The 17,958-nt window shown below is 40.3% G+C and overlaps 1 protein-coding gene across 3 annotated transcripts in view; it reads left to right on the top strand.

Moving 5' to 3' along the window:
- Positions 1 to 10,934, top strand: part of LOC118770139 (potassium voltage-gated channel subfamily C member 2-like) — a 53,039-nt gene extending 42,105 nt beyond the window's left edge. The window contains exons 2-5 of one of the 3 annotated variants that reach the window (XM_036517607.1): positions 549 to 1,488; positions 2,789 to 2,959; positions 8,239 to 8,339; positions 9,437 to 10,934. In XM_036517607.1, coding sequence (XP_036373500.1) covers positions 549 to 1,488; positions 2,789 to 2,959; positions 8,239 to 8,306 — 1,179 coding nt within the window. In that variant the 3' untranslated portion in view covers positions 8,307 to 8,339; positions 9,437 to 10,934. Of the gene's footprint in view, positions 1 to 548; positions 1,489 to 2,788; positions 2,960 to 7,272; positions 7,910 to 8,238 lie in introns of those variants that run through there. The other 2 variants (XM_036517606.1, XM_036517605.1) reach the window with 2 other exon arrangements.
- Positions 10,935 to 17,958: the final 7,024 nt, after the last annotated feature.

Raw genomic sequence — 17,958 nt, 5'->3', positions numbered from 1 at the left:
AAAGGCATTAAGACTGACAAGTAAGATAAACACATAGCTTTACTGAATGTTAATTGTCTCAGCTTTGCTGCTTGCAGCTACTTGCAGTTGATACAATATCCATTAATGTAAGAGGAATTTTATATTATAGAAGGGCCTTGCACAGAGAATATAGCGTCCCACCCTGTGGTTAAACCTGCGATGCTCAGGTTACAATTCCACTTACTTCAATACTACTCCACACTGTCACAATGTGATTGTTCACTTGGATTAATTAAACATTTACAAATCTGCCTCCTGATGACCATTTGGTGGAGATCATCTGACTAAACACTATAACTGGCATCATTCCTAATCCTGGCTTCAAGAAACAATTTCAAGCTTCAAATGCAAATATGTGGTCATTCCTAATCCTGGCTTCAAGAAACAATTTCAAGCTTCAAATGCAAATATGTGTTCAATGACAATTATAAGGTCAGCTATGGGTAATTACAGAGGCTAGCATGAGACTTCCTTTAGTTAGTCTTGTGTGTGAGTTTTTCCCTAACTCAGTCTTTCCACTTTTGCAGTTTGTGGCCTTTGCCTCATTGTTCTTCATCCTGGTATCCATCACCACCTTTTGCCTTGAGACTCACGAGGCGTTCCACACCATCATCAACAAGACAGAGCCACTGCGGAACGACAGCCTGCCGGACCTGGGCCCACAGTATGAGATTGAGACGGACCCAGCCCTGACGTATGTGGAGGGAGTCTGTGTCTTCTGGTTCACCATTGAATTCCTGGTGCGGGTCACCTTCAGCCCAGACAAGCTGGAGTTCGTCAAGAGCGTCCTCAACATCATTGACTTCGTGGCTATCCTTCCGTTTTATCTCGAGGTGAGCCTGAGCGGCCTCTCCTCTAAAGCCGCCAAGGACGTGCTGGGCTTCCTCCGCGTGGTCCGCTTTGTCCGGATCCTTCGGATCTTCAAGCTGACCCGCCACTTCATGGGGCTGCGGGTGCTGGGCCACACCCTGCGGGCCAGCACCAACGAGTTCCTGCTGCTCATCATCTTCCTGGCGCTGGGCGTGCTCATCTTTGCCACCATGATCTACTACGCCGAGCGGATCGGCGCTAACCCCAACGACCCCACGGCCAGCGACCACACGACCTTCAAGAACATCCCCATTGGGTTCTGGTGGGCAGTGGTCACCATGACTACGCTGGGCTATGGCGACATGTACCCCCAGACCTGGTCGGGCATGGTGGTCGGGGCCCTCTGTGCCCTGGCCGGGGTGCTGACGATAGCTATGCCCGTGCCTGTCATTGTCAACAACTTTGGGATGTACTACTCCCTGGCTATGGCCAAACAGAAGCTCCCCAAGAAGAGGAAGAAGCACATTCCCCAGGCACCGCAGGGGGGGTCGCCCACTTACTGCAAAACAGAGCTGAACATGGCCTGCAACAGTACCCAGGGGGATTCCTGCCACGGCCATAGCCAGGGGAACAGGGTGTTAGAGCGCAACAGATCCGGTAAGCAGCAGTGTGGCATAATGCTTAGCCTGCTGAGCTTGTAACCTGAGGGCAGGCACTGGTATTGTAAACATCAGTAGAGCATTCAACATGCAGATTTCTAGCATTGGCAAAGTACAGGTGGCTGCTAAACACATAACTAAATGTTATTTTTATAATTGTTGATGACCATTTACAGCAAGTGGAGGTTGTGGGGTGTGGTTACTTAGGAGTGATTTATTTTCAAGCCCAAAGAAAGATATTTATGCAAATAGCAATGATATACCTAAAGGACAGATACTGGGAACCCACATAAGAAAAATCAAAGGAATCAATACTTATCAAAGGATGTCCAATGAAGGTTTGATTCAGTCTACACAAGAAATTATTCATTTCAAATTAAGGTACAGAAACCTTTGAATGGCAAATTTAACATTGCTGCAATTTTATGTCACTAGTATCTTAATGACCTTGTCATGTCAGTTTAGTATAAGATGGTCATAATATTACTGAGGAGAACAGCTATACGCATTAAGTACTGCTAAGAAAGGTATACTTAAGACCCACTTCAGTTAATGTGTTACTAGAATTTTTTATAGTGCATTTTGATGTGATTGCATTCAGTATGGGTATAAATTCTGCTCCTCCTTCCTATGAATGATAATGTGATAACTGAACGCTTTGCTTTAGGGCACACAGAACAGCCATTAAAATATGCAAATTATGCATCCTGTGGAATAAACAACATGCATATTTTATCCAGGTAACAATCTGGATTTGAAACTTTGATATCTATTTAAATTTGTCCTTGAAAGTGAAAATATATATGCTTTTTTTAGAAGTACACTGAAGTATCACTGAAATCACTTGTTGCCACATTGACTTTCTAACTTTTCACAAGTGACTATGTGTTCCCCGCCTGTGGCAATAAACAGGCATACGGCTTGATATGATTTGCATCCTGACCATGGATCCTGCCTATTTCAAGCCCCCTTTAGTGACCTTTAACCCCCCTGCTGCGCTCTGGCCCACAATGGGTCTGCAGAGCGTGCTTGATGTGAGTGTTTGATGAGGGCGGCAGTGTAGCACAGTGGTTAAGGACCTGGACTCGTAACTGAAAGGTTGCTGGTTCGATTCCCTGCTGGGGCACTGCTGCTGTACCCTTGAGCAAGGTAGTTAACCCAGAATTGCCTCAGTAATTATCCAGCTGTATAAATATATAACACTGTAAGTTGCTCTGGATAAGAGCGTCTGCTAAATGCCAATAATGTAATGTAATGTGTTGTATCTCGTCCCCAAACGCTGCTGGCGCTTGGGCCAGTGCTGTCAGCTGACTGCAGCGGGGGCAGTGACCTCACCCTGTCCCCGGAGGAGCGGCTCCCCATGCGGAGGTCCAGCACGCAGGACAAGAACCGGAGAAGCGGCGGGACCTGCTTCCTGCTGGCCGCCAGCGACTATACCTGCTCCACGGACGGTGGCATCCGGAAGCCAGGTGTGCCGCTCTCTCCTTCTTTTAGACATCAGGGCTGCTTGGCTATTTTTATGCAGTATCTTTATCAATGGGTTATTCATCTATTGATCTATTGTTTCTATAATAACAGACTGTTGAAAGTTTTAGAGATGCTCACATTACCATTAACAATTATATTATTTTGGCTTAAACAGGTAATAACCATACAATATAGCCCCAAATAATCACATGGATTAAGTGTACCAACAGAGGAACTAGTACATAGTAGGTACAATAAAAAAGTTTAAAAATACTGCCTTAAGACATGTACAGATATACTTTATAACCAACTACACAGTAATGACATTCTCTTTCATATTAGTCATTAATGTGTCAGCGGTTGTAACCCAATAGCAGATTTTCAGTCAGTCCCTATAAGAAAATAGCCTTAAACAGACAAAACCATAGAATGGCAAACAATAATCCTTGTCTAAGATTATTTACATTCATAATAATATCAGGATAAATCATTGATCAGTCAAAACACATGCAGGACAGAAGTGATACGTTAAGTGGTATGTTCAGTGCTACTGGATCAAAATCATACTGTAAATCATAAGCAGGGCATCATCTCAATAATCTCCATCTAATTACTGTTCACCCCCAGCCCATTAGGTACATCTTGAAAGCCTTCCAAAAACCATAGCTGCATGCTTAACAGCTGTTGTTCCAAAACACACAATACCCCTTCCCGAGGTCAACCTTCACATTCGGAAAAGCTGTGGGTAATCCGTTGGAAAGGACACGTCCCTTTGGCTCTGTCCTCTGCTGTAAGTCACTGACCAGCCAGACACACGGGCTGGCCAATGCAAAGCCACCACGGGAAGCCCGTGACAGATTGATCCCTCCAAGCAAGCGAGCTGAGGAACAGCAGGTCGCGTTGAGACGGCCGCTCTTTTTACCCTTGGTGGGTTCGACACCATTTTAATTTCACCACCCAGTGCCTGGTAATGTATTATCTCCCCGGGCTATGGAGTGATACAGGGAACATCACGTAAGACTACAGGGCGACGGAAAGGTCAATGCGCACGCGGCCCTCCCTGCCCTACACCGAGGAGTACACCGAGGGGCATCATAATGTTAACATCTGCTAAATAACAGACACATTATTCAGAAATCAGCAAAGCTGCACACCAAGGGCAAATGTTTGTCCCCTGTACCCACATGCCATCAGTATTTTCTCCTAAGGAAATAAAATCTCTACAATAGCTTCCCCACTTTCTATGCTCACACAAGTCCTTGTCAAGGTACACTTGACATATATTTACCTTGCATAAAAAGGGTCAAATAAAGGTGAAACTGTTTCCAACTAAGGATCAGTGTTAGTACAATAATTTCAGAAAGATCTGGTACATGTGTATTTTAATAATTAAGCTACCTTCTAAAGGAAAGGGTAAAAAGGTCAGGAACACTTTCTGTCTGCTTCAACAGAAAGGAATCTATACCCTAATGAAGAGTATGTTGGTTCCTCTAGAAATATGGAAGGTTACAGGCAATCTCTACAATGCTGTGTGGCCTTGCCATTTAAAGTAATGCAGACCAAATCAGGAAATACTGAAGATGTATTTTACTCTAAGACCAAAGCATATGCCACATGGGGGTTAAATGTAATCATAATTATCATAGTAATTACTTTATAATGTGATATTAGATTCCATTAAGGTATGGCTAATTGCTTACAATAAGAACCGAATTGCCTCTCCAGTCTGCGATCTGAATGCAATTCTCTCATTGGTTGGAAGTGAGGCATCTTCATGCAGTGAGCCTCTGGTAAGGGAAGCTGAATTGGCAGTCAAAGAGAAGTGCGATTATTATGAAGTAAAATTCTGTCACTCTGCCATTTGCTTTAAGATCAGTCCACAGTACTACATAAATGAAGATAAAAAAGGACACAAAACATGCAGGATAATGAGGGGTAACGCAACATGGACAAGAACCATTTTAACAGTTAGATATATGTGTGAACAACTTATTCCATAGAGCTGTAGGTTTATAGGAACAATGCAAAGGTTTTTGATAATATAAACATTAGGTTACTTTAACAAGGGAGTCCCAAAGTAAGTGGCACATCATAACACAGCCTTTGTCTGGTCTGTTCAAATAGCCCTTTTCACAACAACACAGCATTGCCATGATGTTTTCATTGTTTTTACAGCAGAGAATAAACAACATCTAAAAACTGCATTTTAAAAAATCCCAGTTAATTCCACAATTTAGTTAATTGTCTAATGGTACTGGTCTATGCAACACTGGCAGCCTTTGGTTTCCAAATGCAAGGCATTTAGGACATGGCACCCATTTCACAAGTGAAGATATATTGCTACGATCCCCTCCATTTTCAACTGAAACTGATTTGGCTAAGCATCCTCTAGAGTTGTTGGAGGAACGCCCCCCTGTGGCACAGCTTCGGGCTCATGCACACAGGCCCTGATTGGGATTTCTTTTTTGCTCAGCAAGAGGTGCCTGTGCAGGCAGGGGTTTGCATTGTTTCAAGCAGTATGTCTTAAAGGGCTGATATTTTATACAGTCAGTCCTCACAGAGCCATGCCAGGTAAAATGTAAATGAAGTACTTCGCTCACGAGGATTTGCTCATACAGTACCCTGCTGGGAGAATGATCTGACATCCCTGTAGACATACGGCAAGTGTCTCCATTCTTGATGTGACATGGGTCCCAATCTGGGCCCAACTTTACATAACATGACCATGATACATTCAACAGGGTAGAGGCAAAAGTGCCTTATATAATAAAGTTACGTTCTGCAGGGTTCTATGGAATATACGAGATGCCTTTCAACCAGAAGCACCTGAAACGGCAGGTGATTACAGCTCCCATCCAAGCAATATCTCTGAAAATGTCCGTCCACCCTTAGATCTCCTGTGGGTGCTGCTGTACTAGAGAGTCATAACTCCAGTGATCCAACTGAGAAGTGCACCATGCGGGTGCTGCATAATTTTAGGAGTGGCAGAGTTCTTGTTGTCTCTAGACTGCCGCTGTCTCTCTTCACAGTATGATCCCTTGCAAGTTGAGGGGATATGCATAAAACATACTGGCTTTGTTCCTCAGCTGAAAGAAGCTGCAGCTGTCTTTTGTTCTGTGCTTCCTCTGACTGGCTTTAGGCAGAAAATGTGAATGACCAGATATTCAGAATAATCACATTCAGCATTTTAATGATATTGGTATACCTAAAAATCAACGAGGGCTAAATTAAGATTCACTGTCCATTTTATAAGGCATTGGAGAACATTGCAGGAGTTTTAAACATGAAATCAATAAAATGAAACATCCATTCACTCAATTCAAAGTTCAAAAGAGAAGATAGAAGATACGGTTATTATAGAAAGGAAACAGACGTTCTGCAAATCATAATTAATTGGTTGTAACATATTTATAAACTTTCAAACAGAGTGAATTAGTAGTGTTTTAATTGACAAAGGTATTTTGTACCTGTAGAGTCATACATAACTGTTCCTGCCTTAAAAGCTTTTTCCAGGGGTTCCTTGGCCTCTCCTGCCATTGTAGTCATTTTGGGGAATTAGGACAGACAACACCTCTTGATTAAATTGATCTGACTGAAAATCACAGAAAAGGGGTTTCGTATAAACATAGACAACATTACTGTAAAGGCAAACCTTTTCATATCTAAAATAATTTCCATCCCAATATGTTGCTGATGAATTTTCTTTAGCTGAGCTGTCAGGGTTTAATACCTTGCACCAAATGACCATACCTGGTCAAACAAATGACACTAAACTGGCACTAGACCATGCAGACATCCACTTAAAAATAACAGGATAGTTTATTATTATTTATTATAGCTTATGATATATCATGACTTAGAACATTTTACCTGTATTTTTTTCCACAGCAAACGATTGACTGATGTAATGCATAACGTGTCCATTAATGAGAATGATAACTAGCAGCACCATATTCCCTTAATATATGTTCTCACTTGTGTGCAGTTGTATTGGTATTACAAAGAATAAACCCAAAGCTGATTCCAGTTTTCATCAAGTATTTGTTTCATTGTGGCTGAAAATTTAAAATGTAACACAAGGAGAAAGATCTTCCTAAATTCTCCAAAAATGTCGTGTTTATTTTTCAGTGATTCATAAACAATCATGCGTATTTTCATTAACGGACACTTGCCTGTGAAGCACCATTGAACACGTCTAATCTGTGCATGAGTTCTGTAACATCGCACCGTTGTCTCCTTGTCTTGTCTTGTTCTAAATTCCGGTTTCCTGACCACGACTTACTTGTTCTGTCTTGTGCGTTCTCCTGCATTGAAGGATACGAGAAATCCCGAAGCTTAAACAACATAGCTGGCGTGGCCAGCAATGCTCTGAGACTGTCTCCGGTGACCTCGCCGTACAGCTCGCCCTGTCCGCTGAGACGCTCTCGCTCTCCCATCCCATCAATCCTGTGAGGCCACGCCCCCCCATCATCCATACGGGCCGGCCAGGGTCCGCCCCGGGGTCGCTAACTGCAAAACGGAGTCCCACCCCCTGCAGAGTTAATTTTAAAGTACAGATAGTTCAGTAGAAAATGTGTATGGTGTTAAACTGTAGCTAAATATTAGAAACCCCATTGCTTCACTCATAGAAGAAACCCTGTGCTTTGCCTATTGATAAGATGATCACAGAGTAGTGCTTCCCCTAAAGTTCCACAATATTATTATGGTAGCTACTTAAAGGCAATAAAGATGACTTTCAGTGGCTGACAAAATGGCCATAATGTTTAATAAATATATTTAATCAGGGAGATTATGTATATAGCTATATTTAGATACAACAGAAGATGATGTGCTTCCAAACCATACTATCACTTCATTGGACCTCACGTCAATAATCGTTATCCATTTTTTTTTCCCTTGGAGATGTCTGCAGCCTTGTCTTGATTCACGCACACGCTAACCCCCCAACCCCCCCCCCCCCCCCCCCCCCACACAAAAACTTCCGGGCCTTGACCACGTTTTGCATGGATCATCCCGTTTCATCGTCTGCAAGCAGTGTTGTAAGCAAGACAAACAAACAAACAAATAAGCGAAAACCCCTGAATCTTAGACATGGAATGTACACTGGGACCTGCGTGTGTGTGTATGCGTGTGCTGTCTGCTGCAGACAACGAGGAAAACATGTCGGAGCACACCGGCAAACTCCTCCTGCATGTGGCTATGCTGCTGCCCCGCTGCTGATTTTTTTTTTTTTGCCCAGCTGTCACCACATGGCCGAACTGAGGTGTCTCCGATTGTTTAGGTGCAGAGAACTGCAAAGAGGTTGTCTTTACTGGTTGCACACAAGCAGAAAGCAGCGCTCTTTCTTAATGGCTGGAAGGAAGGCTCCCTCGTGATGTAAAGGTAACGTTGTTTCTCTGGCTTGCTCTTAACCACATCCAATTCCTTGTGATGTGTTAAAAGTAATTTTTTTTGTTTTTTTTGTTTTGTCTCACTATGGAGGGGGTAATTCAGCAACATTTCAATCAGACAATCAGACAAGGCAATACTAACCACACTGTGTCATGATTTTTTCTTTAGTTACACTTTACAACAAGTGTACCTGACAAAAAAAGCAAAACAATTAATGGGTTCTAAAACAGTAAGCATTGTGAAACAATGTGTACTTGCAGCTACTCAGTACAGTACATATAAATGTAATTGTTATGAATTCAGGTTAAAGGGAGAACCTTGCTTTAAAATAAGAACAAACAAAATATAAATGTTAAATGATAATCAAACACACAGCACACATGAATGCAAACACATAGGCACACATTCACACACAGCTGAACTATTCATTTAAATAAAATTACTTTTGTGGACTACCTGCATATAGGGATACAAAGGGATATACATACACACACAACAGTTTCAGTGTCATCAGGAATGTCCTTGGTTGTGAGTTTTGTTAAGAAATCTCAGCATTGATAAAATGACTTAATAAAATCAATAATGATTTAATAAATAGTCAATAACGATTTAATAAATAGCTAGTTACAGTATGTTCTACTTTCTTCCACCAGAACTCTGTCCATTACCTATGGCAACTGTAGTAAGGTTGCTAAGCAACTGACATGCATTAATGTTGTCAATTTATACTAGAGATGTGTACAGTCCCTCTCTCTCTCTCTTTCTCGCATATACACAATGTTGTTGATCGGTCTGTGAGGGAATACTGTATATACCAATGCTATTATTTAAAAAACAGTATTTTCTGTACTTTTAATGATTTGTTGAATTACCCCCAGTGTAATGTTAACATGTGAAAGCTTACATTTATCACCATGAAGCAAATTAAACAACACCTGTATATAGATTTAACCAAATAGACTTGCATGAATCTACATGTCATTCCTTGTAAAACATGATGCACTGTTACAACAGAAACATTTCTGATATTTAGAGATGTGAACTGTACATATTATGTTGACATGCTGATCAATATTTGTCTTGGAAAGATATAATTATTGATGGAATGAATGGAATCCTTGATGGTGCTGTCACTGACCGCAGCACAGAGCAGCGTTATTCATGGATTAAAAGCTCGAAGGAGATCAGCGGGTGTGAGACTTTGGGCATAACCATGGCCGTTTGTTGGAGAACTCCATTTGGGAGAGGCCTCTGGATACTGGGAAGACTAGAATCACAGAGCAGACGGATGCGTGGGGCCCAGGCTTTGGAGAGACTACGGCTGATATAATTTTGAAATGAAACCTCGATGCTCATGACAGACGCACTTCAAAAAAAAAAAGAGATGAAATATATATTTGTATATATTCACACAAGACGCATGGGATAACAAACTCTTCTCATGATGTCTTCTGGAAGGAGAATCTTCGTGGACATTTACATGTGATGGCCCACATAAACTTTTTCCATCCATGAAATCCCTGCAATAAATGTATTAAGATGTATAAAGCTGAGATAGATCTGGAAATATTCTTTATCTAAAAACTAAATAAATATATAGACAGGAACAAGTGTGCTGAGATTAATAAATGTGACGCATAGTCATCGATATTTTTATTTCCTTTAGTATCCTGGTGGATTCATTGCTTGGCTGGTTTCTTTTGTTTTACATTTTAGCATTGGAGCTTAAAAGGTGCAACATGAGAGATGCAATAAAAACAAAGAATTCGGCACTGGACACCACAAAACAGTTTACTGTTCTTTTAGAAATACTGAAAGAACAGCAAGGGGAAGGTAACTGCACTTTAACGAGGGCTATCCTTTTTGTCTTTTACCGTTGCATATCAAATTTATCAGAGTTGGTGACAAGGATTAATGAAAAATAGGCAAGATAGAAAATGGAGCACTCCTGATACTGGTTCCATAAGATTTGACCGCTTTAAAATGCTTAAATTTCCCCACTTTGAAGAGGGTATTCCCTGCTTTGAATTTTCCCTGACCTACATACCCCACCCCAACAAAAATAAACACCCTACAAACATATCAAGGTAGTCATTTCAATGTTAATGTTACACCTTCGTCAACAAAACAGTATTATTTTTGGTGATAAAAATTTCAGCTGTATATCTTCTAAATGACCATTATCTCTGTCTGCAGCAAGCATAGAATAAAAGACAACATAGGAACTTATTGGTAGCACAGCCCTACAACTTGGTTTCAAAACCAGCCTTGCCAGTCAACGATGACTGGGAACCCACTACAGCAGAACAAATTGGCTTCGTTCTGCTGGGGATTGGGGTGGGTAAGTCATCCAGGGCCCTCTCGCCACACTGCTCTCGGCACCCGTGTCAGTGGAGTAGTGCCTATATCCTCCAATTAGCACCCAATTCACTGTAGTGCACTATGGGTTTGCAGTGTGAAGAACAGTTGCGCTAGCATGCATGTGTGTTTACCAGAGGATTGAATTGGCCTCGCCCTGCAGGTTGTTGCTGTGAGGCGAGCCTAATGTATTCAACTGCTTAAAAATGGTTGAAAAAGGGGGAAATTGAGGGTATATATATATATATATATATATATATATATATATATACACACACAGTATAACAGATTGAAAGTGCAACAGTCTAATGCAAAACGCACCAATTTGCACTGTTTTTTTTGCTCTATACATACATATGAAAGAAATGTTAAATCACTCACTTTATCCCTTTGAACAGGAGTTTGTATGATTTTCTCTATCTCCCATGGGGAATTAGAATATTTCACACCACCAATTAAGAGATAAATAACTCCATGTTGGAGTGGCTTGCACAAGGAATGTGCTTTCTAACTGTAATATACCCACATTCTACACAGCATGCTCTAGGAAAATTCACTTTTTGTGCATTCTGTCTCCTGCTGTTTAAATCTTAAAATAAATTACCTTGGACACCCTACAAACTATATTGCAGAATAACAAAATGTGTGCTTTAAAATGTGTGAAAGGAAACCTGTTAAAATTTTAATTCTGTTTGTTTCTGTGTCTGCTGTGGAGTTAGTAGCCTGGTTACTTGTCTGTTTCATTGTGCTCTGATGCTGTGATCCTCGGCAATGTCCGCGCCTGTCAAAGCTGCCATCCAGGACTTTGTGTTTTGTGTAATTCGTGTGTGGACAATGCCAGCTTTACTATCTGTATTGTGGAACCATTTCTTGGCATTGAGTGCATGCACCACCCATGATGATATATCAAAATGTAAGAATATCATAACAACAACAGAACAACATGTGCAGAATAAAAGAAAATACAATGTGATTCCCATAATCATGTATCACTCAAAATGTGGGTTCCTTTCTTTGAAAAAATTTCTTTACTTGGATAGGTTCTTTCATGGCCCTATTTTACTGTCAAAACAGGAAATACATTACTACTTATGACTGTTTACTTTAAAAATCTGGAAAAATGTCAGTGAAGTAGTAAACCAGTAATAGATATTCAAATAAACAGTTTAAAATAATTTAGAAATGATTTTTAAAAATAGCACTTCAGCTTTGTGTGTTTACATTAACCTGCACAGAAACATTTTTGCTACCTGCTTACCCAGCTTTAAGTACTATTAATGTCAAGTATTAAGTGCAATTTGTATTACACTTAATTTATAAGTAGCAATGTATATAATATGCGTTTCATGTCAGTGTAAATGGGCCCTTGAGCTGGGTTCCGACGAGTTATAGGACTGTAATCAGCAGTATGAAATAGATGATTAAACCAAATAAGATAAAATATACCTAAAAAACACTGCTGTCAAACACATGCAGAGTTCATACGCTTAAAGCCAACTTCAGCTTCATGCAGCATCTATAAGGTACAGTACACAGTTACATGTAATTGCAGAACTATTTATCCTGGGCATCCCATTCCCATTGTCGCAGTCAACCACCTTAAGTCTCATCACCATGGAAACAGTCCCCAAGTCAAGAGGATGTAAACAGCTATGGACAGATTTTGCAAAGAAGGCCCACCCCAGGAGCATTGTGAGGTAAAAATTTAAGAATGCCACAGTCGTGACCATGAATATTGAAATGGAGAGACAATTTAGGCCCTGCCATATGGAATCTTCTCCTCCAGGTCTTTGTACTGCAACAGAACAGACAGACATCCACATATAATAATAATGGACTACATTTACAGAGAGCCTTCCAGATTGTCAAGATTTCCAAAGCACTACACATCACCTGAGGTGAAGAGGGCAAAACTTATTTAGGCAATTACGTTAAGGCATTATTTAATAGGCAGATTGTAAGCATCTGATTGGGAATTTAGCCAAAGCGCTGGGAAAACCGCTGTTCTTTGCAGGAAGTGTCATGGAATCTTTAGTGTCCACAAATAGCAAGGACGTTGGTTGAGTCTCATCCAGAAGACTGCACAGTGAGACATTCCACAGCACAGTGTCCCCATCACTACACAGGGGTATTTGGCTCCTCTTTAGTCCAGAGGGAAGACTGCCACCTGCTGGCCCACCAACACCACTTTCCAGCAGAAACCTGTTTTTTCCCCAGATCCTCTCTCGAGGAAGTACAAACTTAAGCCCAACTCTGCTTAGCTTCAGGCACCAGCGTGTATCTCCTGTCATGCTGTGTATAAATCTCAGTACAAAATGGAGACAAACCTGATGCAGCCGCTGAGTGGGCCACCTTCCCAAACCTGACCACATGGGCAGGATAAAACACTGCACGGCAAAACCCTCAACATGTCATTATAATTCAGAGCTGGAACTGCAGAATAATGTGCTTTTTACATGAGCTGCTTATTATCAGTAGTAAAAAAAAAGGAGCTACACTGAAGTGGGCCCTTATTTTCATTCAACAAAGTGTGACTGAGCATCTAGCTAGAGGAGGCGATTAACCATATGAACTGTGAAAAGTAACTGGACCAACTGCATCAATGGGATGTCAGAGTGGTTTATACAATGAGAGCGCTACTCACTTTCAGGGACTGGTAGAGTGCCCTACTAATTAGCTTGAGAGAAGAGCTTCATTCTCTGATAGACACACGAGTGTAGGCTGAACACTGAATGTGTAGAATCTTTTCAGCGTGAGGATGTGCTACAACAGTAGCCATTACAGGGAGCACTGCAATCACATCATTGCTTGTCACTGAAATTAAATAAGACCCAAAACACAGTAAAGCCTTCTTTTTTCCTCATTCAAAAAGACACAGACCAGTGAACCATTCGGAAAGTCCCAGTTATATGAGAACTGGGTGTCCCTGAATTGTTTAGGCCTTATTTTTTTTTATCCGACTATCAAGACAGTTGTGAGGGATTACCTTATTAATGCATTAACTAAACACATTTACCTATTCAAACTTAATGCATTTACTCCATCTCACACCAAAACTGATAAATGATTTCCCTGCTTATTATCATTCAAGACACTTATTTACTTTTCCTGGAATATTGAGCGGGGAAGGTGTTTGGTTGTACATACAAAACACATACCAAGAAGGTAACATTTTCAATTGTTTGAATTGTCTCTGCTCACAACAATACACTTTCCCATACAATTTTTTTATAGAACCACAGTGTGCTTTGATGGTAGGTTTAGGATAAAGTTAAGGTTAGTCAAAGAGCCATCCAAAGTGTCATGTCCCATGTTACTTCCTTTCCGTAGTCACCATAGTAAATGCCTGTTGAGAAAATGCAAATGTATTTGCATTTGTGGTTGCAAGCTGTGGTTTACTTGGAAAAACTATTTCTGACCACATGTATACACAGAGTCAAACAGCATATCTTTTCACAGAGACAAGTGCATCCCTGTCAAGGCTTACTTTACAGGTCTTGATGATGGGTTGGCTGAGACCTTCAAGTTAGTGGACTGACCTTAAATATGGCAACCACATACACACACACACACACACACACACAGATAACTTAGTTGCAGATATTGATCACAATACAGATACTGTTTGGCTGAACTGAAATCTACACAGATAAAAACAATGAAAAGCTGTGTATGAAGGAGTATTTCTTTCTCAGTATCCATAGTGTATTTTTCTTTCTAAAGCTATTTTAGCTAATTTATTTCAGCGGGAAGTTCATCCTTTCACAGTTGTCAGCAGTGGCTATATTGCGTTTGGCTGTGCCAACCAATATTAGATCAATATCAATATCAAGTTAGTTACTTCACTGACAGTGTTGTGTGTACATGAACTATTTTGATGTGCATAAACTGCTCGTCAAACGACAGCTTCATTTCAGTGAAATGTTGGGCATTGTCTGTCTACATAAAGGTTTGTTTACTGTTCGATGTCTGTATGACGTGTCCTCCAAATTGAAGCAGTCTACAGTCTAAGAGGATAGATTTAGGAGCGCAGACAGTGCTGGCTATTTATCACTGTCACCACACTTATTGTTTTGAAATATGAAAAAAAAAAAGTTTTAGCGTTTTTTTTTTTAGGTTTGCTCTTATCTGGCCATGCAATTCAGATATCTAGGCATTCATAACTATTTGAAGTATTAGAAAATTACAGACATTAAACATTTTTTATTTATTTATTTGCTTTTTAAAGTATTAATTTTTAAGGTAACATTTACATTTTATCATTGAGCAGAAACTCTTACCTAGATTACCTAGACTTACAAAAATAGTAAAATTCCATTTCAGGTGAGAAATGATCCTCCACATCAGAGCACACAGTTTCAAAACCTATTGTGTTATACTAATACTGTATACACATCATCCCCTATTAATCATAGCACATGGCATAACAGGACACTAAGTTCAAAACCTCAGGGTTATGATTTCAAACTCTCAGGTGCAACTTTTGCTGTTGCTCTTTGAGCCTGTTTCTATTAAATAAATTAAATCTCTGCAGAAAAAAAGGAAAAAAAAATCCTGCTGAATAATGACCTACAAATAGGTTGCATTGCTTAAAGTATTACAAATCCCCATGGATAAGGGCATCTGTTTAAAAAAGTAATTAATAGCTTCCACTGTTAAATAAACAAGCAGTAATACACTACCAGATTTATTATTACAAAAAGTCATTTTATGATGTTAACACATGATATAATAAGTTTTATTATTTTAATGACTCAAAAAACGTTAGCATTCTGTAGTGTTAGCATTGTTGCTAAGCAGCACCCTGTCCTTCACCTGATTTCTGTTCAGCAGTGTTCACTGTGATCAATGCTCTGGTGCTGCCCGCCCCTCCTCCTCGCCAGATGATGTCGCCGCCACCAGACACATCGTTTCATCAATGACTACTTTCTGAAAGTGAGCAGAAATTATGAATGGTCTCAAGGCCGTGGTTCAAGTAAACATACATCCAACACCCTCACTACAGTGTCCGTCCCATTGATTGATTCACTTTAGGTTGGCTTGCTCAGGACGTATGTATGGAAGAAAGGGTGGAACATGTATGTAAGTTTGGTGTAATGTATGTAAAGTTCACCTAAATCACAATGTTGATCCAGGAGCATATAATCATTTTTGAATAAGTACAGCACACCCAGGGATCTATAGCTGAATGGCCTACAGTATGATCTTACAGTATGGCTTATGTTTTGACTGAGAAACACTAAAAACTACAGTCCCTGTTTAATAGACATGTCCGCCTACCTCAAATGAATGAACAGATGTTCTCCTTGCTTGTTTTTAACACCAACAGCAAAACCCCTTACACTGAATATTAACCTGACCATGGTGGACCAAATGTAATGTAATCTTGCTGATCTGTTTTTATGGGTTATTTCTTGGAATGTACATGGAACATATCTATACAAAGGTACAGCAAAAATACTAATACTACATACTACATACAAAAATACAAGTATGTCACAGGAAAATGCATCCTTCATAGAAAAGATTAAAACATAACCTGTGAAAAGAGTCCCCTTTCCCCATGCTGTATGCTGCTACTGCTACTACTACTACTACAACTACTAGTACTACTACTAATAATAATAATAACAACCTGCAGACCAGTTTGGAAATGGGTTAGCTTCAACAGCCAACAAAAAGACAATAACCTGTTAATTGTAAGTGCGTGCTAGGATATCAACAAATATGTCTGTCTCTCTTATATGTATGCATGTATAAATATGGTGATTCATAATTCTGCATATTCAATAAGGCAAGGTATTGGAAACCATTCTTCTCAATTCATGTTCCTCTGGCTCTTCCTCATTTACAACATGGAGGTGTCTCTAGACCAGGCAAGAAAGAAGCAATCAAGCCATAATTCTCCCTAGCAAGCCCATAATGGAGCTTCATGTGGGGACAAGACTATTAATTTTGTCCCATTGCTGTGATCTTGCCTTCACCGCGCGTGAGTCAATTTGATCATTTCAGCTCGGCGATGAAAGGAGGTGAAAGGCAGACCTCTCGGATAATGAAAACCTGATGAAGCGCGACTCGCAGAATCCGAGAGGAAGAGAAAGACAATATCATCATTTGCTGTCCGCAACACCTGGAGAAGTGTGCTATCCAGTTTTAGAGGGCTGCTGTTAGACACGACACTCCCCCGAGGTCTTAAAACCAATTTCGTATCTAAAACCCATATTATTCTTTTTCCCGTCAAGGTCTCAACTAGTCTTTATTTTTAGACCACACTCTGCACACTAATTGGCGTGTAATAGCGAAAGCATTCCGAACCTTGCCCTCCTCTGAGTGTACTTCATGACAGGCATGGCATAGCACACTTCTGATAAAGTAACGCTGACAGCATTGCTGAGCTATCAAATAAATATTCATCCAACTCTCTGCACATGTACCTCTTCACGCCACTGTATTTATAATGCAGCATGTTTTATACAACACACAAACAATGCATTCGTAACAGTCTTGTGAAAGGTGCAAATCATTGCCAGAAATGCTGTAGTATAAGCACTGGGGGAAAGAGAGTGACTCAGACATATTTACAAATACAAGTTTAAAACAGTGAGAGCGCAAAAGAAATGAAAGGATGGGCCAGCAAAGAACTAATAGAATTTCACTGCAGGCTGAGCAGAACACTTGAGGAGTCAACAGTACTCTTCAAAGAAAAAACCAAAACAAGAAAAACAAACTCACACTCCACAAAGCCAAAGACAACCCCCCAACATTCAAACCACAGCAGAAGCAAAAGCACAGAACAAAAAACCCCACAGTCCTACCAGAACCAGTCTCCAGTTCAGTACTTGAATCAGTTACAGTTAATCTAAGAGGGAAATATGACGTAATCCAGAGATAATATCTACATATCTATCTATATTTTTACAAAGAGTTTTGGATTTCAGTTTCAGAAAACACAGAATCCCTACTCTTCCTTTTTATTTATTTTTTCTTGTCTGTCACATGGCCGCAAGAAAATACAAAATGGTGCCCAAAGTTTGGTATAACCTTTACCTGGCCACACCCATTTCCTTCAGTGGATAAAAGGTGAACACACCTTAAAGGCAATTTTTGGCCATAACAATATTCCTTGCTGGCTGAACAGGTCATTTTTCATTCAAGTCTTTTTCCTGTATGTAAATGATGGTGTTTCAACACAATTTAACATCTAGTTTACAGGCCCCAGACAGTTCTTGGTTGTGGCTGGACATCTCTACTT

The sequence above is a fragment of the Megalops cyprinoides genome, chromosome 23, assembly GCF_013368585.1.
Source record: "Megalops cyprinoides isolate fMegCyp1 chromosome 23, fMegCyp1.pri, whole genome shotgun sequence".
In the NCBI taxonomy this organism is placed as follows: domain Eukaryota; kingdom Metazoa; phylum Chordata; class Actinopteri; order Elopiformes; family Megalopidae; genus Megalops; species Megalops cyprinoides.
This window is presented reverse-complemented; position numbering and strand designations above follow the sequence as displayed.